This window comes from Phytophthora ramorum (genome assembly GCF_020800215.1).
Source record: "Phytophthora ramorum isolate Pr-102 chromosome Unknown Phyram_PR-102_s0004, whole genome shotgun sequence".
NCBI classification, from domain to species: Eukaryota; Oomycota; class Peronosporomycetes; order Peronosporales; family Peronosporaceae; genus Phytophthora; species Phytophthora ramorum.
Window position 1 is genome coordinate 2,049,208 of NW_027150650.1, and position 19,899 is coordinate 2,069,106.

A 19,899-nucleotide genomic window follows, 5' to 3' on the forward strand; every position below is an offset into this window, starting at 1 on the left:
CAGGTGGGCCTCATATGTGAGTCTCATTTTCTGCATGCGCAGTATTGTTCAACGCATAGATGGACCGACGAAGTTCTAACAATTGTTGCTCGGAGCAAGCTCTCATTGGAATATAAGACGACGAGAAGTTGGCCCGTGAATCGGATAGACAATTAAAAGATCTACCGCTCCTTTGTACTTATGGTTAGAGTAAAACGCTGGAATGCTGTTCATTTCCAGGTAAAGCGCCACTTTGCATCAATCTCATTTTTGGATTTGGAATCTTGACGAACTAACATGCAGAACTGAGGCTTATCTCTTACTGGAAACCCGTAGTTCGTGTCACCAAGCATTACGTACTCGCGCTTCTAGCTTTCAGAAACGGACCCGCCTACTACGTCTGCTCCAGACCAGCCGCACACATTCGCAATGCCATGTCGTTGGATTCTTGATTCTGACCGCACCATAAAGGATGAGACGTTGCCTTTGATCTTTGGAAAGACAAATTCTCGAAGCCCTCCATTGTGTGGTAGTAACGCCGATGTTTGGCTTCCATCGCAATTCACGTCCGCGTAGAATGTGATGAATGCTTTTCCAGCCCACCCGGTCGTCGGAAGTCCCGACCATCTCGCAGATGCTGTTTTGTTGTCGATGTTCTTACAGTTGACGTTGTAGCATCGATTCGGCATGTAGAAGTTGATCGTGAGCAGTGGACTGTCATAGTAGACGCCGGAATAGAGCTCGATGCTGCCGTCGAATTTGATATAGTCTTGAGCGACCTCGACGTGCCCCAAACAATGGTCCCCAAAGAAAGCCATCAGTACAAGAACAAAGGCGACATAGAGCGAAGACATTGCTATTGAGCTTGAGCAGGAATCACGAAATGACAAGTCAAAGGAATTGCCGACTAACGAGATCTGTCTGTGGGTCAGATACAAATGTCTGGGGTTGCCTCTCTTCCAACGACGCCTTGGTGTAGCTAGAATCTGTGATTCTGCTCTTATATCACAGCCACTGAATGACACAAGGAGACTCTTTCGCTTGGCGGTTGATTGTTACGACTCTTTGTACTAAACTACTGGCTGCAGCTCTGGTAACTTCGCTACGGCCAACAACTAACGTTTCATCAGAGCCAAACAGCCTAGGCAGCGATTACCAGTAAGAACAAAGTCGATGGCTGAGCGTTCCACGAGGCGAACACCTTCTATCGCGCGGACACAGCGTCCAGTTGATGTTATGGATGCACACCCGGTAAAACATGAATCAAGTATAAGTACTTATGGTTGGGCTGAATCACTTTCCGATTCCCCTCGTGAACTCCTTGCGATATGGCCGCCTTCGCGTTGCTCTCTCTACTTGTCCACATCTTCGTAGTCGAGTCTGTGACGGCTTGGTCGGGGAGTGTGACTTTCTACAACAATCGGTGGCATGACGACAGCGGCGGCACGTACAAGTACACCATGGACGATTCGCAGCAGTGCATCAACCTGAGCTGCTACAACGATCGAGCTACATCGGCCAAGTGGAGCGGTCTGGTGGAGTGGGGGGCTTTCGATGGGAAGTCTCGCATCGCCTTCTACACGGGTAAGGACTGCACGGGCACGGTCCGCCACTGGGAAATTAAGGATCCGGGATACTTTCCAGGGAACTTTTTCCTAGACGGCATCGACGACGACATCTCGTCGTTCATGATCTGGCAATACAGTAAGACCAAGAAGGGGACGACGCTGCCTTGCCCCTGGGATTTCAATTGCTGCTTGGGGTGAAGACCTCCAATAGTGGGTTGTGTATTTCGTTGAATGATGCTGCTTGAAAGTCTAAGAAGCTGCAATCCTTCACGAGTCAAGTCGTTCAATCAAAGCAGATTCGCTAACACAAATGAATAATGTTGTTGTACTTCGAAGTGTCTGCTTCACTGACCTCCTATCCGTCGAGGGTGACATGTGCACCGTGGTGTCAGGGGTGCCGTCAGATGGCATCATGGAGGACATTAACTGATAATGCAGGTTTTCATCAAGACTGCATCAATCCATTGAGAAAACCATTGCGAATTTCGTTAGCTGCGCAGTGAAAATATAAACGACGGAGTTTTGCAGTTCTACGCCGCTGTAGCGTCCACTTCGCGCACCTGCTTGCCTTCAAGGACGTCGCCGACCCACTGGGAAATATGCGCCGCCATGTCGCGCGTGCCGTTTTGCTCCATCATGAAGGCGTGAGCTTGCGGCACGACGCGGTGCTGCGCGTTCGGGAAGCGCACCTGGTATTCCTGCATGAACTCGGCGGGGACCCACTCGTCCACCGTCGAGTACACAAAGAGGATCTTGTCCTCGTGCTGTGCGATGAGCTCCTTATCAAGGTCGGCAACGTCCTCCATCTCGTCCGCAGCCATTCCCAGGACGTTGCGCATGACGCTCGCGTTCACGAGGGACAGTGACGCTAGTTGCAGGGTCTGCGACGTCTTGGCTCCGACCACGCGCCGCACAATCCAGTGACGTAGCCCCGACGGTACCAGGTACTCCACCATAGCTACAAGTGTAACACCGTGTTCATAGCGCTTAAACAGAGGCATCATCTGCTTGCCCTTGGGGGAGAGCGCCATGTGCATAATAGTAGGCTGCATCAACACCATCTTGACGATTTGTTGGGGGAACCTCCGTGCAATGTCCAGCAGAAAGTAGCTGCCGATGGAGTGGCCAATGAGGACGAAGCGCAGCGTCGGGTCTTGCCGCAGTCTCTGCTCGAGGTAATACGCCTTGTGCGCCAGCTGCTGCTTGAGCGAGAAGGCGCGTCCGTTGTTCTTCCACGGCATAAAGTGACCTGCGTGCGACAGACAGCGCACTTCATGGCGGCGGCCGTGCGTCCTGACGAGCTCCTGCATGAGCGGCAGGTAGTAGAACGGGACGCCTGGATTGCCAGGGACTACGAGCACCAACAGCTTCTCCTCGTCGTGCTGCTGCGTGGGGTAGTACACAAGTGACTGAGCCTGCGTGCCGTCCTCAGCCACGACGGTCCACTCCTCTGCGGGTGCGGTGATGGGGCTGGGGGCCACTGCGTCGTCAGAGCTGCTCGGGTCGAACTCATCGGTCAACTGTCGACTGAGCGCGCGGTGCAGCCGCAGCTGGTCCAAGTGGCCGCGGCGCCGGTGGTACACGAAGCGAGCGAGCGCCAGCGCCAGGACGGGGGCCAGCACGCCGTGGCGTTGCGCCTGCAGCTTGAGGTTCTCCAGGAAACTTGCTAAAGCTGGCGGCAGCATGTTGACGATCTCCAAGCTGATTAGCGGCTGACGTCGCGTGTCGAGTCAACATGTCTAGCTCAAGCTAATGTGCCCAAACCACCTTTCGAACAGAATAAACCCATCGCTTTGACTGAGTTAACCATCAATCAAACCTATATGCAACTCGTCAGGGACAAGGTGTTGACTCGACCAAGTTCAAGGTTATGATGGAGGAAAGCGCTGCATCTCGCGCGTCTGAGCTGCCGCCTACAGGTTTAAAGACCCTGCTGATGGAGGAGGTCGCGTCTTCTATGCGCGTGCTGAGCACCGTGAGCTGTGAGCTGCTGGCGGCGGAGAACCACGACGAGCAAGAAGACGTCGCCCAGGCCATGACGCGCGCTCTCGGCTGGCTGCACAGGCAGATCGCGACGCCTTCGTACCGACAGGTTGCGGAGGAGAAGATGCTGAATGAATTATCGCAGGTTTTTCTGCATTGGCACAAGCAGCAGACGGAGAAAGCTATGGACTGGAGGTTCTGGATGCTGTGGGCCGAGTTGGGCTGCTCTCTGGATGTGCTGCGATGCTCTGGAGCGGAAGCTGCGAGTTTTGCAACGCTCGTGAGAACATCGCGCCCGCCTGAGAACTTTCCGGCGTCGCTGACACACTGCAACCAGAAGAAGCAGGTAGCGTTCAGTTGCGAGCTGTGGGATGCGGTGCTGGGTAGACCGCTGGATGGAGCTCCGACTGGAGCGTTTGACCACGTTGCACCGAGGTTGATGGAGGTGTTTCTTCACTGGATGACAACTGCCATGCGTGGGTATGAAGTCGCGTTCATTGCGAATGTGGCTGCGGAACTTCGAGGGCATTTCGCTGCGTCGACCAACAGCTCGTTACTGGTGGATGCTTTGGTAAAGTTTGCCATTTTCAAGATGAACGCGGAAAGTATCAGCAGGAGTGCTGCGAGTGTGGCAGTGACTGTGGTGGTTTTGAGTGGATTGACAATAACTCGTCGGACGCCGGAGGTGGTGGATTATTTGGCATTGCTGAGTGATGCTACAGTTGACGAGCTATCGCGCGGGCTGTTCCCGCATCCTCATAGCCCCGTTGCCATCGTTGCTATGGCGCTAGGACTTGCATTACTAGACGATGCTAGATGTTTCAACACTCAGCTACTGTCTGGAAATGGGACTCTTCTCAGCCAGTTTGCACTGTTGCGAATTGCTTGCTTACCGCTGCTGTCTTCACGCTTGAGGCCACTCGGTGATATGTACATATCTGACTATCAAACGGAAGTGTATCGGAGATTGCAGACGCTAGTTGCTGAACCTTCACACGCGGTTCTGCAAGAGTACTCGCTACGGATGGCCGAGTCGTGTGTCGAGGAGATGGTCGGGTTCTTCCAGACTTCCCTCACTGTTCATTTAGCTCTGCTCGCTGCTGCGCAATCAGTGCTTCCTTCGGAGCTTTTTCGTCCGAAGATGCTGATCCAACTAGCTCCTTCAGCTACCACCGCAGTTCAAGATGAAAGCTTGCTGGCAACCGCACCGGAGATCGTGTCGTTTCTCAAGCAGTTCTACGTCACGGTCGCGTCGACTCTTAAAATCCTATCATCTGGCCATCTCGTTCGGGCGTTCCTGGCGCTCTCTCGGATTGAATTTGCGCGAGAGGTGTGTGCGTCGCCAACGTCAAATCTATCGATGGAAACAGTGACGCAGCAACTGGAGCAGGCGCTGGAGCAAACTGCTACACCACCCGAAACAATTTTCGCACCAATCTTGCGGTCGTTGGCTATGCATTCGATGACAGCAAATATTGACATTCCACCCGAGATAAATATCGTTGCCGGATGCCAGACGCTGGCTGTTGGGCTTGTCATGCAGAGCAAACTGCGCATACTGCTCTTTCAGTGCACAACGCTGATAAATGACGCGCTCGCGGTGGTGTTTTCAGGGCTATACAATGTTTTCGAGCCGGTTGATGCCTTCGCTCACAGGTTCCTCGGCGTATGTCTTACGCACTTGGCGCAGTTCACGCCACTCTTCACAGTTTTCCCGCATTACCTGCAAGTCACACTTGCTGCGTATCCAGCGAACGCTTCCAGACAAGCTCTCACGAAGACATGCGGCGCGATTTTTGGCTCTCTGTTCTACTCGAAGGCACTCACGATGCCAACCGCGAACGATAACGAGATCGTGGAAACAGCCCAGCGAATGGTCCTGTGGGCGATCCGAAAGTGCTGCGACCGCAGCTCTGTATTACTAATCGAGGAAGACAAGGTGGCAGCCGAAGCACTACTGACGAAGCTTACCAGGGAGAAGGCCTCAGGGAAACCAATTGCCGAGGATAACTCTATCGAGAGCGAGACGGACGGATTGTACCTGGCCGGCTTGGTGTTTGAATTGATGAAGATGGCGCCGATGAGCATTTTGGAGGCTTGCGCTATGGAAGTAGAGCGCCTCCTAGCGCGGTGGAAGAGCAACCCTCGCGTACTCCGTGAACTCAAGAGCGCGTTGTTTGCACGCATCTCGCAGAACTGTGAAGCCGAAAAGCGCGCGTGGTTTGCGGCCTGGTACATCGAAGTCGACAATCAGTACCCCCAAGAATCCGTCTCCAAGACCACAGCCCCGTCTCGCCTGTAGACGAAGTTGAATCCTGACAAATGATGCTGGTAAAATGTGAGTTTTTGATTGTTTCAAGGTTGTTTGGCGCAAACGTCTCCTGTTGCTGCTTCTGCTCGTCCATTTACAGCCGCTTGTCACCATCCCACTTGTAGAACCCCTCGCCAGTCTTGCGGCCCAGCTTGCCCTCGGCCACTTTCTTGCGGACGATGTCCGGCACGAAGAAGGCCGGCTCGTTCGGGTGGTCGCGCACCCATCCCTCCAGGATGAAGAGCGTCGTGTCCAGGCCGACGTAGTCCGCGAGCGTGATGGGTCCCATGGGGTGTCCCGCACCGAACTGCATGCTCACGTCAATGTCCTCCTTGGTGGCATCTCCACGCTCGTAGAGCGAAATAGCCTGCGCCAAGTAGGGCACCAGCAGGCGGTTAACGATGAAGCCGGGCGTGTCCTTGCAGCTCACGGGATGCTTGCCGATATCCAGCACCCACTGCTTGCAGGCGTCAAAGACCTTGGGGTCCGTCGCGTCCGTGCGAATAACCTCCACGAGCTTCATCAGTTGCACGGGATTGAAGAAGTGCAGGCCCACGACTTGCGACGCGCGGCCGGACGAGCCCGCGAAGTCTGAGATGGCCAGCGACGACGTGTTGGAAGCCAGGATGGCCGAGGGCTTGGCCACCTGCCCCAGGTTGGCGTAGAACTCCTTCTTCACCTCGACATTCTCCACGATGGCCTCGATCACGAGGTCGCAGTCCGCGAGTGCTTGCAGCTCCGTCGTGGGTGTGATGCGACCGAGCGCGGCAGCGGCCTGGTCATCCGCCTGCTGCTGCGTGATGGTACCCTTCTTGACGCCGCGACTCAACAGCTTCGTGAGCGAGCCCTCGATGCGCTTCATGCCGCTCTCGAGGCCCTGCGGGTTGGCGTCGAGCGCCACGACGTCAAAGCCCGCAGATGCGGCGGTCTGCGCGATGCCATGGCCCATGAGCCCCAGACCGACCATACCCACCTTCTGGATCTTGACGTCGCCCGCGGACGTGGCCAGAGCGCGCGCCAGCAGCGACGGCGTGGCGCGGGGCAGCGAACGGAGCATGGGGCGCAGCATTGCGAGAAGTAAAGTGAGCTTTCGAGCGTGGATCGCGGACTGACGTTGCGATGGGCGGAGGCGCTTCACACGTGGTGTTTACGAAGCGGATTCCGACGTGCGGGAGAGATCTTCAACATGATCGGTTTGGAGAGGGGGGACAGAGTGTCCACCTGGCAGGTACGCGGTGGTGACAGCAACTTGCTGCGGAGACACCTTCCTGTGCGCAGTGCAGACTCTGCAGTCTATGATGGTGGCACACCCATCTCATGGCTCCGCGGTGTTCAGTGTTGCAGCCGGCGGCATTGCGTGTCGGCCTGCTGTTTGTTTGTTTGCACCTCGTCGATGCTGTCGTCCACCTGAATCAGGTATCACCTTTGGCAGGTGTGTGGTGTGGTGACGTATCTTCGCACCTCCTCGTCCATTCCGACAAAGTCTCCGCCCAGGTCCCTACAATACCCACGTCGCCATGGCCGCCACTGAGCGCACGCACCTGCTCACGCGCAGCCTCAGCGGGTCGTGGGAGGGCGACCACATGACGGTCAAGCCCTACGGCCCGGCTGTGACCCTGGCCATGGCGCTCAACTACGTGATCGGCACGGGCTGCTTCGGACTGCCCTACGCCTTCATGGAGGCCGGCATCGGACTCAGCCTCACGCTCATGATTGTCGGCGTCATCGGCTCGCTCATCACCATGAACTACACGCTAGAGTCGCTGGCCAGGGCCGAGGGCGTCTGCGCGGCCACGGGAGGAGGCGCCCCTCGCCACCAGATCACATACCGCAAGTTCGAGTTCGCCACGATCGCCGACATGTTCGTGGGGCGTGTGGGCAAGGCCGCGGTGCAGCTGGTCATGGGCCTGTATTGCATCGGCTCGCTCTGGTCGTACGCATCCGTGTTCTCGTCGTCCACGGCCTCGCTCTTCTTCTCGTACGTGCTGGGCGATTCGTGCGACGTGTACGGGGATTCGCCCTCGTCCGGCTGCCTGGAGGGCTACTACGTGTTCATGGCCATCTTCTCCGCCATTGTGCTGTCCATGGTGCTCATGGACATCAGCGACCAGGCGCTCGTGCAGAAGTTCCTGTCCGTGTACCGTATCGTGGCCTTCGTGCTCATGCTCGTGACGATGCTGGTCAAGGTGGCGAGCGACGGACAGGACATTGTGGCCTCACGATACAATGCAATCGGCCTGGTGAACTGGGGGAACTTTGGCAAGGGCTTTGGACCCACACTACTGGCGCTCAACTGCCAGTACAACATGCCGGACGCGCTGCAGCCGCTGAATCCCAAGTCCAAGGCGCGTTTCGTGGCGTTTGCTGCGCTATTGATCGCTGGTACGTGCTACCTTCTGGTCGGCCTGCTCGGGGCGCTGTCCTTCGACAAGATCAACCCGCTGGCGACGCTCATGTGGAGCGATTACACGGGCTGCGGCAACGGATGGGAGCAGTGCGGCCACGCCAACCCGGGCGGAATCGTCGTGCAGCTCGTTATCCTGCTCTTCCCCGTCATCAATGTGGTGTCGGCGTATCCGATGGTGGGCGTCACTGTCGGCGACAACATGCTCATGTCGTTCCCGTCGCACCTCACTGCTCGCTTTGGTGAGGGGATCACACGCAGCATGTGCCGACTGTCGGTGGCGGTGCCGCCGATTCTGTTCGCTATCGTGTTCAAGCGCCTGGACTTCATCTTCGCGGTCGCAGGACTGTTCGGATTCCTGCTCGGGTTGACGATTCCGTGCTGGTTCCAGGTCATCGGTAGTCGCTACTGCCAGCGCGTGTGGGGGTTCCCTGGCGCCGCCATCACCGAGTTCACAGAGCCGATTGTGAGCTCCGTCCCGTTTGCGAGTGTCTTCCTGGCCCTCACCTTCGTCATTACTGCAGTCGCCATTGCTACCATCAACACGTGAGCCTAGCAAAACGTGGTGGTGGCAATCCGCAGATAGAGACAGACAGAATGGGTGTACGCCACAAGATAATAGCCGTTGCAATCGTGTGCTCTTCTTTTATTCGCCTTCCTACTCATTGCAAACCAACTAGCTTAGCTCGTCCCCCACGGGCAAGGCGTATCCTTTCCGTTCGTGATCCTTTTGCTGGTCTCCCACACGATGAAGGAGGAAATTCCGTCGTTGATCCCGTCCAGCGTAAAGTCCATCGGGTAGTTGCCCTTCTTGTCGTTGATGTAGCCATCCGTAGGCCAGTCTCGACTGTCCCCCGTGCAGTCTTTGCCGGTGAAGAAGGCGATGCGCGACTTGCCGCTGAAGCTTCCACTTGTCGGCAGGCCTTCCCACTTGACCGACGACGCTCTGTTGTCCCAGCACGAGAGGTTGTAGCACCGCTGCGTCTTGGAGATACCCCACGGGTACGTCGCGCCTTCGAACTCCACGTCTGCGTAGAATTTTACAGTGCCGTACCACGCAGTAGCAAAGCTGCTAAAGCAGGCAAAGATGGCGGTCAGTAGAATCACCGAGGCTGTGAATTGACGCATGAGGTGGTTGAGTGTCAGCAAGATGTTGTCGCGGAGCGCAAATTCAAAAGTGACCCCATTTTCAAGCCACGTGAAGTGCAAACTGGCAGTTGTGGGTGGCTCTGCACCGAATACACAGACCGTGGATGGCATACATAACTTCTTGACCAAGCACTTTCGTAGCTAGACAGGATTCATCCGCTAGACCTCCCCTGGCACAATCAGAGGTGGAGGTTGAAGACAAAGTTGCCTTTTCTGTAGCCATCAAACGGTTTAAGAGCGGTTACGACTACCAAGCGACATCTTCTTCAATAGCATATCGGATGCAATCCGTATTCTATAAAGGTCAGCGACGCAGACGCGTCTCCGAGATGACACGCAGCGAGTCCCGCGCGCGATCCATCCACCGTTCTGCCCTCACCAGTCACAACAAGCATCAGCATCCTGTACCAATTGATCCTCCACCAGTTCCTCGTCGCACCTGCTTCCTCGGCGACTTGCCGCAACGTCTGGGCCTCTTCCTCGCTCTGAATCTGCAGTCGTCGCAACTCCTCCATTTGTTCCCTACACCACCACAACAGCATGAAACATAAGAGGTCTCTCCACCGCATCCTTTGCAATAATTACCACGCACGCCTCCGTCTTGTCCAGACCAGGCAGGTCGTCGATCAGCGCGTCGGTCTCCTGCACCATCTTGAGGACGTCGTTCGCTAGTGTCGTGATCTGTCACAGCAGCTCCAAATTAGCTGCTAATTCGACCTGATAATTCGTCGTCTAGCGCTCGCACCGCGTCCTTCGTCTCCTGCTGCTTGGCGTCATCTCCGGTTGCGGCCGGCAACAGCCGCAGCGCGTTAAACATGCTCAACGCCGTCTTGTCCACGCTCTCCTGCAGCAGCGACACTTTGTCCAGCGTCACGACGCCCGTGTCCGCGTCCTCCATGGCCACATCCTCGCTCTCGCCGAGCTGCAGCGCCTCCAGCTCCTCCTTCACGTCCATTTTTGCTAATTGGGACGCGGTATTATCCAATCGTGTTCGGTAGTTTGGAATAATGTAATCTGATTCGTGGGATTTTGGCTGATCGATTTCACGAGCATTTCTCCCAGTAAGAGTGACGACCATGGCCGATATCTATGGCGGGCGCGTGCTCGCAGGCGAAGACAGCGAAGAGGACGATGACGATGAGGAAGGTGGGCTGCCACGTGCAATACAATAGCTGAAACGCCCAATTCGTACGCTAATCTGGCGCCTGTTCTCCGCAGAAATGAGTTTCCAGTTCAATGGCTTCGGTTCGCAGTCGTCCCCAGCGGCGCCGCGCTTCGCTGCCCCCACTGTTGTCGCGTCAGCAGTAGTCGGAGAAGACGAAGAGAGTGACGGAGACGAGGAGGAAGGAGGATTGCAGTTGAAGGTGCAGGAGAAGACGGTGGAGACGGAAGAAGAAGATGAGGGTCAAGTTCAGGAGGAAGTGAAGACACCAGAGATTAAACAGACAAGCACAGAGGTTCAATTGAAGCCCCAAGAGACGCAAGAGCAGCTGTGGCACGTGGGCGAGTCTGTGAATGGCGTCGAGGCCATGAGCAACGCGTTCGTGGACACAGTGCAGCCCTCACTGGATGCGACGATCCACCGGATAGCCGAGCTGAAGGAGAGTCAGCAGGTAAACGTGCAAAGGGGAGTTGCAACGCTACTAGGAGAAGAACGTGACTTTTTTTTGCTTGGTATGGCTACTGTAGCGTTTACTGAAGATGTTGACGGAGCAGAACAATGGACTCCAGGCGAACAAGCAGCTGGAAGATGCGGCCGTGGTGCTGGAGAAGTTGCCGTTCTACGCGAAGAAATTGCAGGGTATCAAGTTGGCAATGCAGGAGATCTCCATCTCGACAGAAAAGATGAAGCGACGCGCCGAGGGTCTGCGGATCGACGCGCAGTCCCGTACGTGGCTTGTGAGCGCTGGTTGAGGAAGTGAGATTATGCTGATCAAGTTTGTATGGTGTCTACAGATGCAATCAAGAAGGAAAACAAGCGAGACGCGCAGTCGCAGTGGAACAAACTGTACGCCGCGAAGAGCGCGCCAGGCTCCGGCACACAGACTTAGCTTCCAGTAATAGTGGAGCGTCAGTGGCGTGACTGACAATATAACTGCGTGCCCATAGAGCGCTGTCGCCCACCAGTCGATAGATGGCTACTGTTTCATTACCGCCACTTGCCACGTACCCCTCCATCCAGCGAACACAAGGCAAACTACAAGTGTCTCAAAGCCAAAATCTTCCTCCTTATATGTAACGATAGTTTATCCCGGCCGCGACTCGTTCGACAACAGCATGACGCTCTGACAGCCACACACTCCAGTCGGTCCTACTGGTTGCGCCCGCCGCCTACTGGTACTTGAAGTAGAGCGCGGCGAAAGCCACCATGGCCGCCAGCACGGCGTACAGGGGACCGTTCTGGCCGCTGAGGTCCTGTCGACCGCTGGCCGACGTCTTGCCGCCGCTGGTGCCGGCCGCAGCCTTGGCGGACGCCTCCTGCTTGACGTCACCCTTGATCTTGCCGATCTCGAATTGCTTGAGCTGCGCGCGCGCGTCGTTGGAGTGGCCGATGTCCTCGAATTCGTCGCTCGCGTCCTGGCCAGCCACGTCCACCATGATCTCGGGGCCGCCCGGGTGGTCGTCCAGGAAGGCCGTCACGTCGTACACCTTGCGTACGCCCTCGTCGCGGATGACCATCCAGCAATCCTCGGCCGTCTTGTGCGGGGCCACGTCCTCCAGCGTGAACTCCTTGGGCTCGGCCATGGTTGATGCTACTGTTCCGAGGGTTCGTGCGTAGCTGCTCGCGCAGAAATGATGAAATGGGAGGGAACGCCCGCGCTGCGCAATTTAATGCTAGAATTGTGATTTACGAGGAATGGTGGCTATATCCTGTAGTTTATGGACTTGCTGAAACGGATATCCTGAATAAGTAGAATAGAAAGTGATTGATTGCGGGACAACACAAACCTTTGAGATATGCTTAATCGTCGTGGCTGTATTAGGGGTAAAACAGTAATTTTTGACCATTACGTGGCTACATGGACAACTTGCTGTCATATCTGGCGGTCGTACATCACCACCCCATTGATTGCCTCGTGCAAGCCGCGGTGGTGGCTCAATGTCTCGGTCATCTTGGCCGGAAGTAGGTCGTTGCATTGTACCGCGCTGAACCATCGCTAACAATCTCCACGCAGCCTGTGCGAATGGTTCCAGCGAATTTTCGTGCCTAAGCATGTGCTGGTAGTAGTTCGTAACTACTTGTTGCAGAGATGTCTGCAGCTGTAGCTTTGCGGTGATACAATTGCATGAGTACGCTCGACTGCCAAACACGTAGGCCGCTGGAGATATTGATCACATTTTGTGACAACCATCGTGCAATGGTGACACGAACCTTAGCTTTCAAACACGTCATGTATCCCAAAATGAATTGAAAACGATTTAAGGATAGCTAACAGTATGGCAACGCCATTACTCGCTCGAACGCCTCAACGTCCGTAGTTACGGGGAACCGCGCGCACCTGTCCGTTACCTATAGACTCCAAGCGCAGACCGATATACGGAATGTGCTTCCTTTTGGCGTCAGGTCCTGGACGTGGGGAAAAATCTTGTGGAAGAACTTTTTCAACAAAGCATCCACTGATGATGAGGCTTTGAGACCCCTCTCTTTGCCCTCCTCGACGGTGTCGACATCCGCGCGCTTGACAGTGCTTTCTTCGACGCGGAGGTTGCGATTCAAGTCGGAAGGGGTGTCTGGAAGGACCTTGGTATCGGCCGCTGCGCCCATAGTGGAGACGACGCTACTTGTACCAAAAAGCGCGAATGATGCTGCTAGGGCGACGAAAAGTAGACGCTTGCATGTGAGGTAGCCTGTCGCGTATTTTGACAGTGCTTGACAGGAAATGGTAACAGCAACATCGGGTACTGGCAGTGCTTGCCATAGCAGCTAGGTTTCTTGGTACATCTACAGTATCAGTCCAACATCATTATTATAATACTCTTTTTGTTAATACTAGTAATAACATATTCCCGTGATTACCCAGCGGGAAGCGCTCTTTGATTACCAGTACGGTAAGCAGCATTTGGTGCCACGGAAGCTGGACAGGAGGTATCCATGTAGGATAGGACGACGTTACCACCAAGCAAAAAAATGCGTATGTGGTTATTGCACCTTTCACGTATTTTAGTGCAGCCCAGCTACTTCGCGACGACACGCCGCTTGCATCACGAATAATTTGGGAGCGAGTAACACTTTCGACAGGTTTAGCGATTAGAACGACGACTTTCTTGTTTGTCAAACGGTTTATCACGCTCCTGCAGCGAATGGCGGTTGAGCCACCCGCCTTTCGTTTTCTTAAAGCACTGTGTTTTACTGTCTTGGATTTCTGCAGCTTTGTGTAGAATCCCGCACTCTGTCTGTGGCTCACCGATTTTAATTGTTGCGACAGCGTCACACATCAAAGGGAGTGTAGATAGCTCGGCCGTCATTGCCGTCAGCAAGTTGGTGTCACAGAGGAGCTGCTGTTTGACGGGAGGGCAAAGGCGAAATGCGCCGATTCTGTATAACGGCTTGTGTAAATAGTCAAGACGATTTTTACGGAACGAATAGCCTTGGCAAAATCTGTAAAGCCGACAATAGTATGTGGTAACAAGTTGGCACATGTACATTATTGTCCATTTGCAACCGGGGTTGCATTTCTGGTGATCCTCTATCACTGATTGGTAACTAGCCGAGCGCCGCCCGCGTTGCGGGCGGTGGGTGCATGGTTGGTTGGTGCCCGTTCGCTCGCTCATCCAGCTCGCTTCACTACTATTTTTGCTATGACAGGCTTATGTTTTATATCAGTATATTATAAAGTAGACTTGAACCACAACCCTAAGCCCGCTACGGCTCGCAAGTTTCGCCTCCGCTTGTCTACCATGCACTGCTTGGTCCTGGATTTTCACCCGCGTGCTTCGCACACGGACTTCAAACCACAGGCGTACTCGCTGCGCTCGTCTCACGTGGTTCCCGTGCGTACGAACCCTGAGCCCGCTACGGCTCCCAAGCATCGCCTCCGCTTGTCTAGCATGCACTGCTTGGTCCTGGGTTTTCACCCGCGTGCTTCGAACACGGGCTTCAAACCACAAGCGTACTCGCTGCGCTCGAGGGGGAATGGTGACTCCCAACAATTACCGCGCTATGCAAACCGACAAATGTATTCCTTTCGTAAAATATGCATTCACACAAAGTCGCTGCCTACGTCCTTTCGAACAGGTGGCGGTACACTATGCTCGCCGTGTACACTCCGTCTTCTTCCTCCCGCTCTGGATACTCAACCAATGCCTTGAATCTCGACCTCGACGTAACCCTTGACATGGCCACATACAGCTGACCGTGGGAAAAGCAAGGAGTCGCTAAGTACAGTCCCAGGTACTGCACAGTACCTTACCTCGCGGAATAGCTCCCGGACGGATCTCCTCGTCCTCATCTGGATCACCGGCGGGGTTGTCGATGAGCATGTCACGTGGAATCTTCATGTAGTCATTTCCCAGATCGTTGTGTACCTCGTGTCTCCCCTCTCCAACCTTCAGCAGGTACTCGGAAAACGCAGCCATTTCTGCAGCACTATCGGAGGTGGCAGCCGTGCGAACACGCATGTTCTCTGTCAGACGCACCTTCTGGGAAAGTGGCCACCGTTCGGATGACTTCAGGCAGGCGTCGATTGCCTCTGTAGCCGAGCCGCCCTTCACCATCGGGAGAATTTGCCTGAAATCTCCCGAAAGCACAACGACTTTCCCACCGAAAGGTTCTGCCTCGTTATCCAAAACGTCACGAAGCGTTCTATCCACTGCCTCAAACGCGTGCCGATGCGCCATGGGTGCCTCGTCCCAAACTATCAAACTTGCTTTCCTCATCAATTCCGTGACCTGGGATCGCTTGTTGATGTTGCAAGTAGATTCGCCGTCTATCTTCAATGGGAGTTTGAAGGTAGAATGCGCTGTCCGACCTCCCATAAGCAGCAGAGAAGTAATCCCACTGGAAGTGACCGCGATTGCAATTTTTCCGGATAGACGAACCTTGGCCAGTATGTTCCGAAGCAGTGTCGACTTCCCGGTACCGCCTGGTCCATCAACGAAGAATAGCTTCCTGCCTTCCTGTGGGTCCTCGACAGCTTGGGTGATCTGATCATAGGTCAAGCGCTGCTCCTCGTTTAGGTGGTCCTCCTCGCTCACAATTTGTTCAAGAACAGACGCGTCATATCCCGTTAGCTCTCGTCGGATGAGATTGTTTTACAGAACAGACTCAAGCACCAGGCGAGGGAACTCGCTCAGCCGAGGGAGATCAAAGTCTTGGACGGAGTACCCACTGACACTGAGCAAGTCTTGGATACTCTTCAATGTGTTGAACGTCACAACAGACGTTTTAAAAGGGTCCAACATCTCTCGGTTCCTGTAGGCATAGTCAAGCAAAAGGTCTTTGAAGAATTGGTCCCAAAGACCCCGAACATCCGTAGGCGCCGAGTAGACCAAGATTGTTGCAAAGAGCTGGCGCAGCTGGTACGGCATCTGGAACTCGGCAGCCTCCGACAAACACAAAACCCATTCGCTGTCGTTCTCCAGATAGCCGGCATGTTCAGCCGCGTCTCGATACGTGGGACACAGCACACCATCAACTGTCCGCAGGTCTTCGAAAGACCTCGGTCCTCGGCGATGGCATAATAGCAGGCGTAAATAGAAGCGCTCCATATCACGCGGTGAAACATGCACCATCCGACCAATTGCAGCCTGGTACCTTTTACGTCGAACCCAGCACTTCGTGTTTCCCATCCAGCGGAATTCCTTGGGTATATCCTGGTACAGCATTGTCTTCGCGATCTGGTTCTCGGGTTCGTCGCTCGCACACAATTCGAAGAAGCGGGTCAACATTGTGTGATTCCCACGACCGAGGACACGCTCCGGGTCTTCCGTCGCTCTGAAGAACACGGTTTGGGCATCTTCGACGTGAACGGTAAGCTGAGTGACTGCGTGTGTCTTTCCTTGGATCAAGAAGTCGAGTAAGCGGATACAGGCTTCAACTGGAGATATGTACCTGGCCGTGAGGAAGCGCAGAATCTCGTTCGGCTCTTGCCGAGGGAGCTCTCCACCCGCGCGAACTGCCTCGACAGTTAGCACAGCTTTATCGGACCCTTTGTAGACGTACTTGTATAGATATTTCACAGCTGAAATATCCGTGCACACCTCGACGTTGATATGGCAATTGTACTTTTGGGATAAGTACGGGTTGTACGGAACAACCCACTGGTTAATAGTGGCGTTGTCGTACTCCCTGCCCTTCCATACCAGGACGCCTTCAGCTCGTCGACGCCGTCTGTAGACCGGATAGCCGTTCACATTGGTTCTTGTCGCCTCTGCAAAAGGTTTCGGATATCCTTTCGTACACTTCCCGTCCTTCATGCAAGCGCATGACGGGTTTGCCGCTCCACAGGGTCCATGCAGCATGCATGTCATGATTGTCTCGAATAGCTGCGGGAACTTTTCTCTGTCAGGAAGCTCTGCAGACACCATACGATCTACGATTTGGCGAGTACGTGGCTTGTCCTCTTCAGCCAAAATGATCAAGATGTGCGCGTGAGGGAGCCCTCTCTTTTGAAACTCGACCACGTAAATCCGCGCTTCCATACGGCCCAGCACGCCTTCGCTCAGGTCTTTAAGCTGAGCTTGCAGTTTTTGCTGCCAGACACGGGCTACAATATCGGGGCGGTCCTGAGCGTTTTGTTGATCGGACCCAAGGGCCTCGACTATCTCTTCCCATGTAGGGCTGCAGGTCGTTGTCATGAACACATCAGGCTTGCCGAATTCTCTAACAATGGCCATTGAGTCTTGGTAGGACTGGTACATCGCTCGAGGACTGCCCAGGGCAGAATAACGCGGCGTCCCACTTGGTTGAGAAAATGGGTATCACCACCACGGCCTCGATCAGGGTGGACCAACGTACCATCGCCTCTGTCAAACTCGGAGAGTAGCCCTTCGCCTGCTTCCAGCTGAATTGTACCTTCGTTAAGCAGTGCGTCCTGAAGCCCTCGGTACTGATCGGCACGAATTTGCTTCTGATGTGAGGCCACCCAGCGAAGTTGCTCCTGCTCGCATTTAGCGCGTTGGTCGACACACCACTGCTGAAAGAGACGGCCACCTTGATGAAGAGCAGACTGATCTCCCACTTTTTGGTGCAACCAGAAGGCGACATGTTCGCGAAGGGACATCTGGTTCTTGTTGCGACGTCTGACTCCGTTCGCGTATGTGTCCGTGTAGGTCCAACCCAGCTCCCCTTACGGAAGCAGAAGAGGGTACTGAAGCGGATCATACTCCGGGCGCGTCTCGAACAGTCGCAGAAGCCTGTGATCCCGAGTATACAGTAGTAGATCGCGAGGCCTATCCAGGTTGCCGTCCTCGATGAGCGTCGCGCCTACCTCAGAAACGGTTGGCAAATTGTATGTCCGAGGATGCGCTATATTTTCGTGGAGGCGGAACACCATATCCACGACGTCGCTCGTGTCTCGCGAGCGCACTTGCTCTCCGAAACTCAGGAACTGCTGAGCAAATGGGTTGTGCTGCTCCATCATTTGCTCAATGTCCATCAACGCCACAGGATCCAAGTCAGCAAAAATTCCTCTGCGGCGTTGGGCGCGCTGCTGCATGTCCGGGTCCACAATATAGATCTGCGCGAACTTACGGTCTGTGCGCTCTCCGGTGGCGGGATCGATATAGGGGGGGGGGGGGGGTAGAGATCCCAAGTAGTGACCCATTGCACCCTGGATGCGGTACGTGTACACGCCCCTCTGTCCCGCTACGCTTGCATCCTGGTTGACGTCCTGGAAGGATCGGTTGGAGCACGAAGCGCCAATGGACGTGAACGCAAAAGCTTGGTTATACGCTCGTATGTGCTGTCGAAACGCTGGATCCCGATACAGTTGCAACAATCTTGGAGGTGCAGGCCGTAAAGGGGGAAGACGAACCTTGTCTTCCAGACAACAGCTCATTTTGGATTCGCCAGGCCACTTCCAAGCGCCACAATGTTCACAAACAGTGGTGGGAGGAAGCCGATGGCGCCCATTCACAACGTCTGGACCCTGGACGTACGCCACGTCAAAATCGTCGTGGTTTGCCAATGCCTCTTCACGTCGAGCCGATCTACGTCGAAATCCCTCTCTCTCTCGCGTTGCTCCAGTGCTTCTTCCTCAGTCTGTTCTCTGCGGCGTTCCGCATGTTGCTCTTGGTTTTCCCTTCGCGCTTCAGCACGCTCCTCCTGCGTAAGCTGTGATCTGCGCTCCGCGTGTTGCTCTTGGTTTACCATGCGTTCTTCGGCGCGTTCCTCCTGCGTAAGCTGTAATCGGCGCTGGGCATGTTGCTCTTGGTTTATCATCCGTTCTTCAACGCGCTCCTCGTGTGTAAGCTGAGACCGGCGCTCCGCATGTTGCTCTTGGTTTACCCTTTGCGCTTCAGCACGCTCCTCCTGCGTAAACTGAACCCGGCGGTCCGCGTGTTGCTCCCGGTCTGTCCTGCGCTCTTCAGTGCGATCGTGTACACTCATGTGAAGCGCGCGAGAAACACTGTTGCGTTCACGCTCCGCGGCGTGGACCTCTTCGTTCAGATTATGCCGACGTTCCTGCTGTGCGATCCGGTTTCGTTCTCGTACGTCCTGATGCTGCTCGCCACGGAGTTGGGCTCGCCGGGCTAGCTTTCGCTCCGCGTCACGCCGCCGCGCACTCTCCCGCTGAGAGTCGGTCAGGTTACTTCGTCTGGAACGCGCTCGCTGCGCTTCCCTCATCCGACGTGGATTTGCTTGTGGGTCAGTCGCCCTCTGCACTGGAGCACCTGCAGAGAGCTGGCTAATCGCCCCTTGTCCAACGACCGTCGGCACAGGAGGGGCGGTTTCACCCGTTGTCACTGTGACGACGTCCCCCTCACCGGCGGCCGCCTCTTGTAGGCTCAGTTGTTCAATCTGCTCCATTGCCACCCGAAACCGCCTTTGAGCCGCGCGGCGGCGCCCCAACCGTCGCCTCTTAGACGCTGGAGACTCGTATCCTTGTGGTGACGCGTTGGCATCGAGGGCCTGGGTATGGCGCTGGTCCAGCTCCTGACGCCGCTCATCACTAACAAAAGAGACCACTGAGCAAGGGACACTTGACAACAACCAAGAAACAGCCGTACCGCTCCAGCTTGCAGCCGACAATCACCATGGTGCTGTCCGCAACAACTGCAACAGCAAATGCAGCGTTAGTGGACTTCCCAATAAATGCGCACGTGCATTGGAAAACAACCACCCAAAACTGCAGTCGTTAGTAAAAGGACGGCCGGTACCTCGCAATTCGCAAGGAGACGCCTTCTGGAGACACACCTACAGAATACCCGTGTATCACCGCCAGTCTTGCACAGTCCTCGCCACGAACCCGAGTCCTGCACGGCTGTAAAACACCTCATTAGCCTTGCCGCGTTTGCTTTTGTTTGTTTCTGGTCCCTCACATCCACCGTTATCCCTTTAAAGC

General features: G+C 55.1%; 9 protein-coding genes across 9 annotated transcripts; 4 read left to right on the forward strand and 5 right to left on the reverse strand.

Annotated features, from left to right (window-relative positions):
• Positions 1–1,307: 1,307 nt before the first annotated feature.
• KRP23_5193 (uncharacterized protein) lies at positions 1,308–1,745 on the forward strand (the record flags this gene model as incomplete). Its single annotated transcript, XM_067890236.1, has 1 exon — positions 1,308–1,745. One exon carries the CDS (start codon positions 1,308–1,310, stop codon positions 1,743–1,745), a length of 438 nt encoding a protein of 145 aa, XP_067746798.1.
• Positions 1,746–2,077: 332 nt separating this feature from the next.
• KRP23_5194 (Lipid droplet-associated hydrolase) lies at positions 2,078–3,232 on the reverse strand (the record flags this gene model as incomplete). The annotated part of the gene is made up of 1 exon (XM_067890237.1): positions 2,078–3,232. The coding sequence occupies one exon, from the start codon at positions 3,230–3,232 to the stop codon at positions 2,078–2,080; it is 1,155 nt and encodes a 384-aa protein (XP_067746799.1).
• Positions 3,233–3,417: 185 nt separating this feature from the next.
• Positions 3,418–5,832, forward strand: KRP23_5195 (uncharacterized protein; the record flags this gene model as incomplete). Its single annotated transcript, XM_067890238.1, has 1 exon — positions 3,418–5,832. One exon carries the CDS (start codon positions 3,418–3,420, stop codon positions 5,830–5,832), a length of 2,415 nt encoding a protein of 804 aa, XP_067746800.1.
• Positions 5,833–5,935: 103 nt separating this feature from the next.
• On the reverse strand, positions 5,936–6,910 carry KRP23_5196 (Hydroxyacyl-coenzyme A dehydrogenase, mitochondrial; the record flags this gene model as incomplete). Its single annotated transcript, XM_067890239.1, has 1 exon — positions 5,936–6,910. The coding sequence occupies one exon, from the start codon at positions 6,908–6,910 to the stop codon at positions 5,936–5,938; it is 975 nt and encodes a 324-aa protein (XP_067746801.1).
• Positions 6,911–7,358: 448 nt separating this feature from the next.
• KRP23_5197 (Transmembrane protein 104-like protein) lies at positions 7,359–8,795 on the forward strand (the record flags this gene model as incomplete). Its single annotated transcript, XM_067890240.1, has 1 exon — positions 7,359–8,795. The coding sequence occupies one exon, from the start codon at positions 7,359–7,361 to the stop codon at positions 8,793–8,795; it is 1,437 nt and encodes a 478-aa protein (XP_067746802.1).
• A 131-nt stretch (positions 8,796–8,926) lies between these two features.
• On the reverse strand, positions 8,927–9,373 carry KRP23_5198 (uncharacterized protein; the record flags this gene model as incomplete). Its single annotated transcript, XM_067890241.1, has 1 exon — positions 8,927–9,373. One exon carries the CDS (start codon positions 9,371–9,373, stop codon positions 8,927–8,929), a length of 447 nt encoding a protein of 148 aa, XP_067746803.1.
• Positions 9,374–9,698: 325 nt separating this feature from the next.
• KRP23_5199 (uncharacterized protein) lies at positions 9,699–10,349 on the reverse strand (the record flags this gene model as incomplete). Its single annotated transcript, XM_067890242.1, has 4 exons — positions 9,699–9,763; positions 9,834–9,916; positions 9,987–10,075; positions 10,140–10,349. The coding sequence occupies 4 exons, from the start codon at positions 10,347–10,349 to the stop codon at positions 9,699–9,701; spliced, it is 447 nt and encodes a 148-aa protein (XP_067746804.1).
• Positions 10,350–10,470: 121 nt separating this feature from the next.
• On the forward strand, positions 10,471–11,445 carry KRP23_5200 (uncharacterized protein; the record flags this gene model as incomplete). The annotated part of the gene is made up of 4 exons (XM_067890243.1): positions 10,471–10,540; positions 10,613–11,007; positions 11,084–11,282; positions 11,351–11,445. The coding sequence occupies 4 exons, from the start codon at positions 10,471–10,473 to the stop codon at positions 11,443–11,445; spliced, it is 759 nt and encodes a 252-aa protein (XP_067746805.1).
• Positions 11,446–11,725: 280 nt separating this feature from the next.
• Positions 11,726–12,139, reverse strand: KRP23_5201 (Cytochrome b5; the record flags this gene model as incomplete). The annotated part of the gene is made up of 1 exon (XM_067890246.1): positions 11,726–12,139. One exon carries the CDS (start codon positions 12,137–12,139, stop codon positions 11,726–11,728), a length of 414 nt encoding a protein of 137 aa, XP_067746806.1.
• Between the last annotated feature and the right edge of the window lie 7,760 nt (positions 12,140–19,899).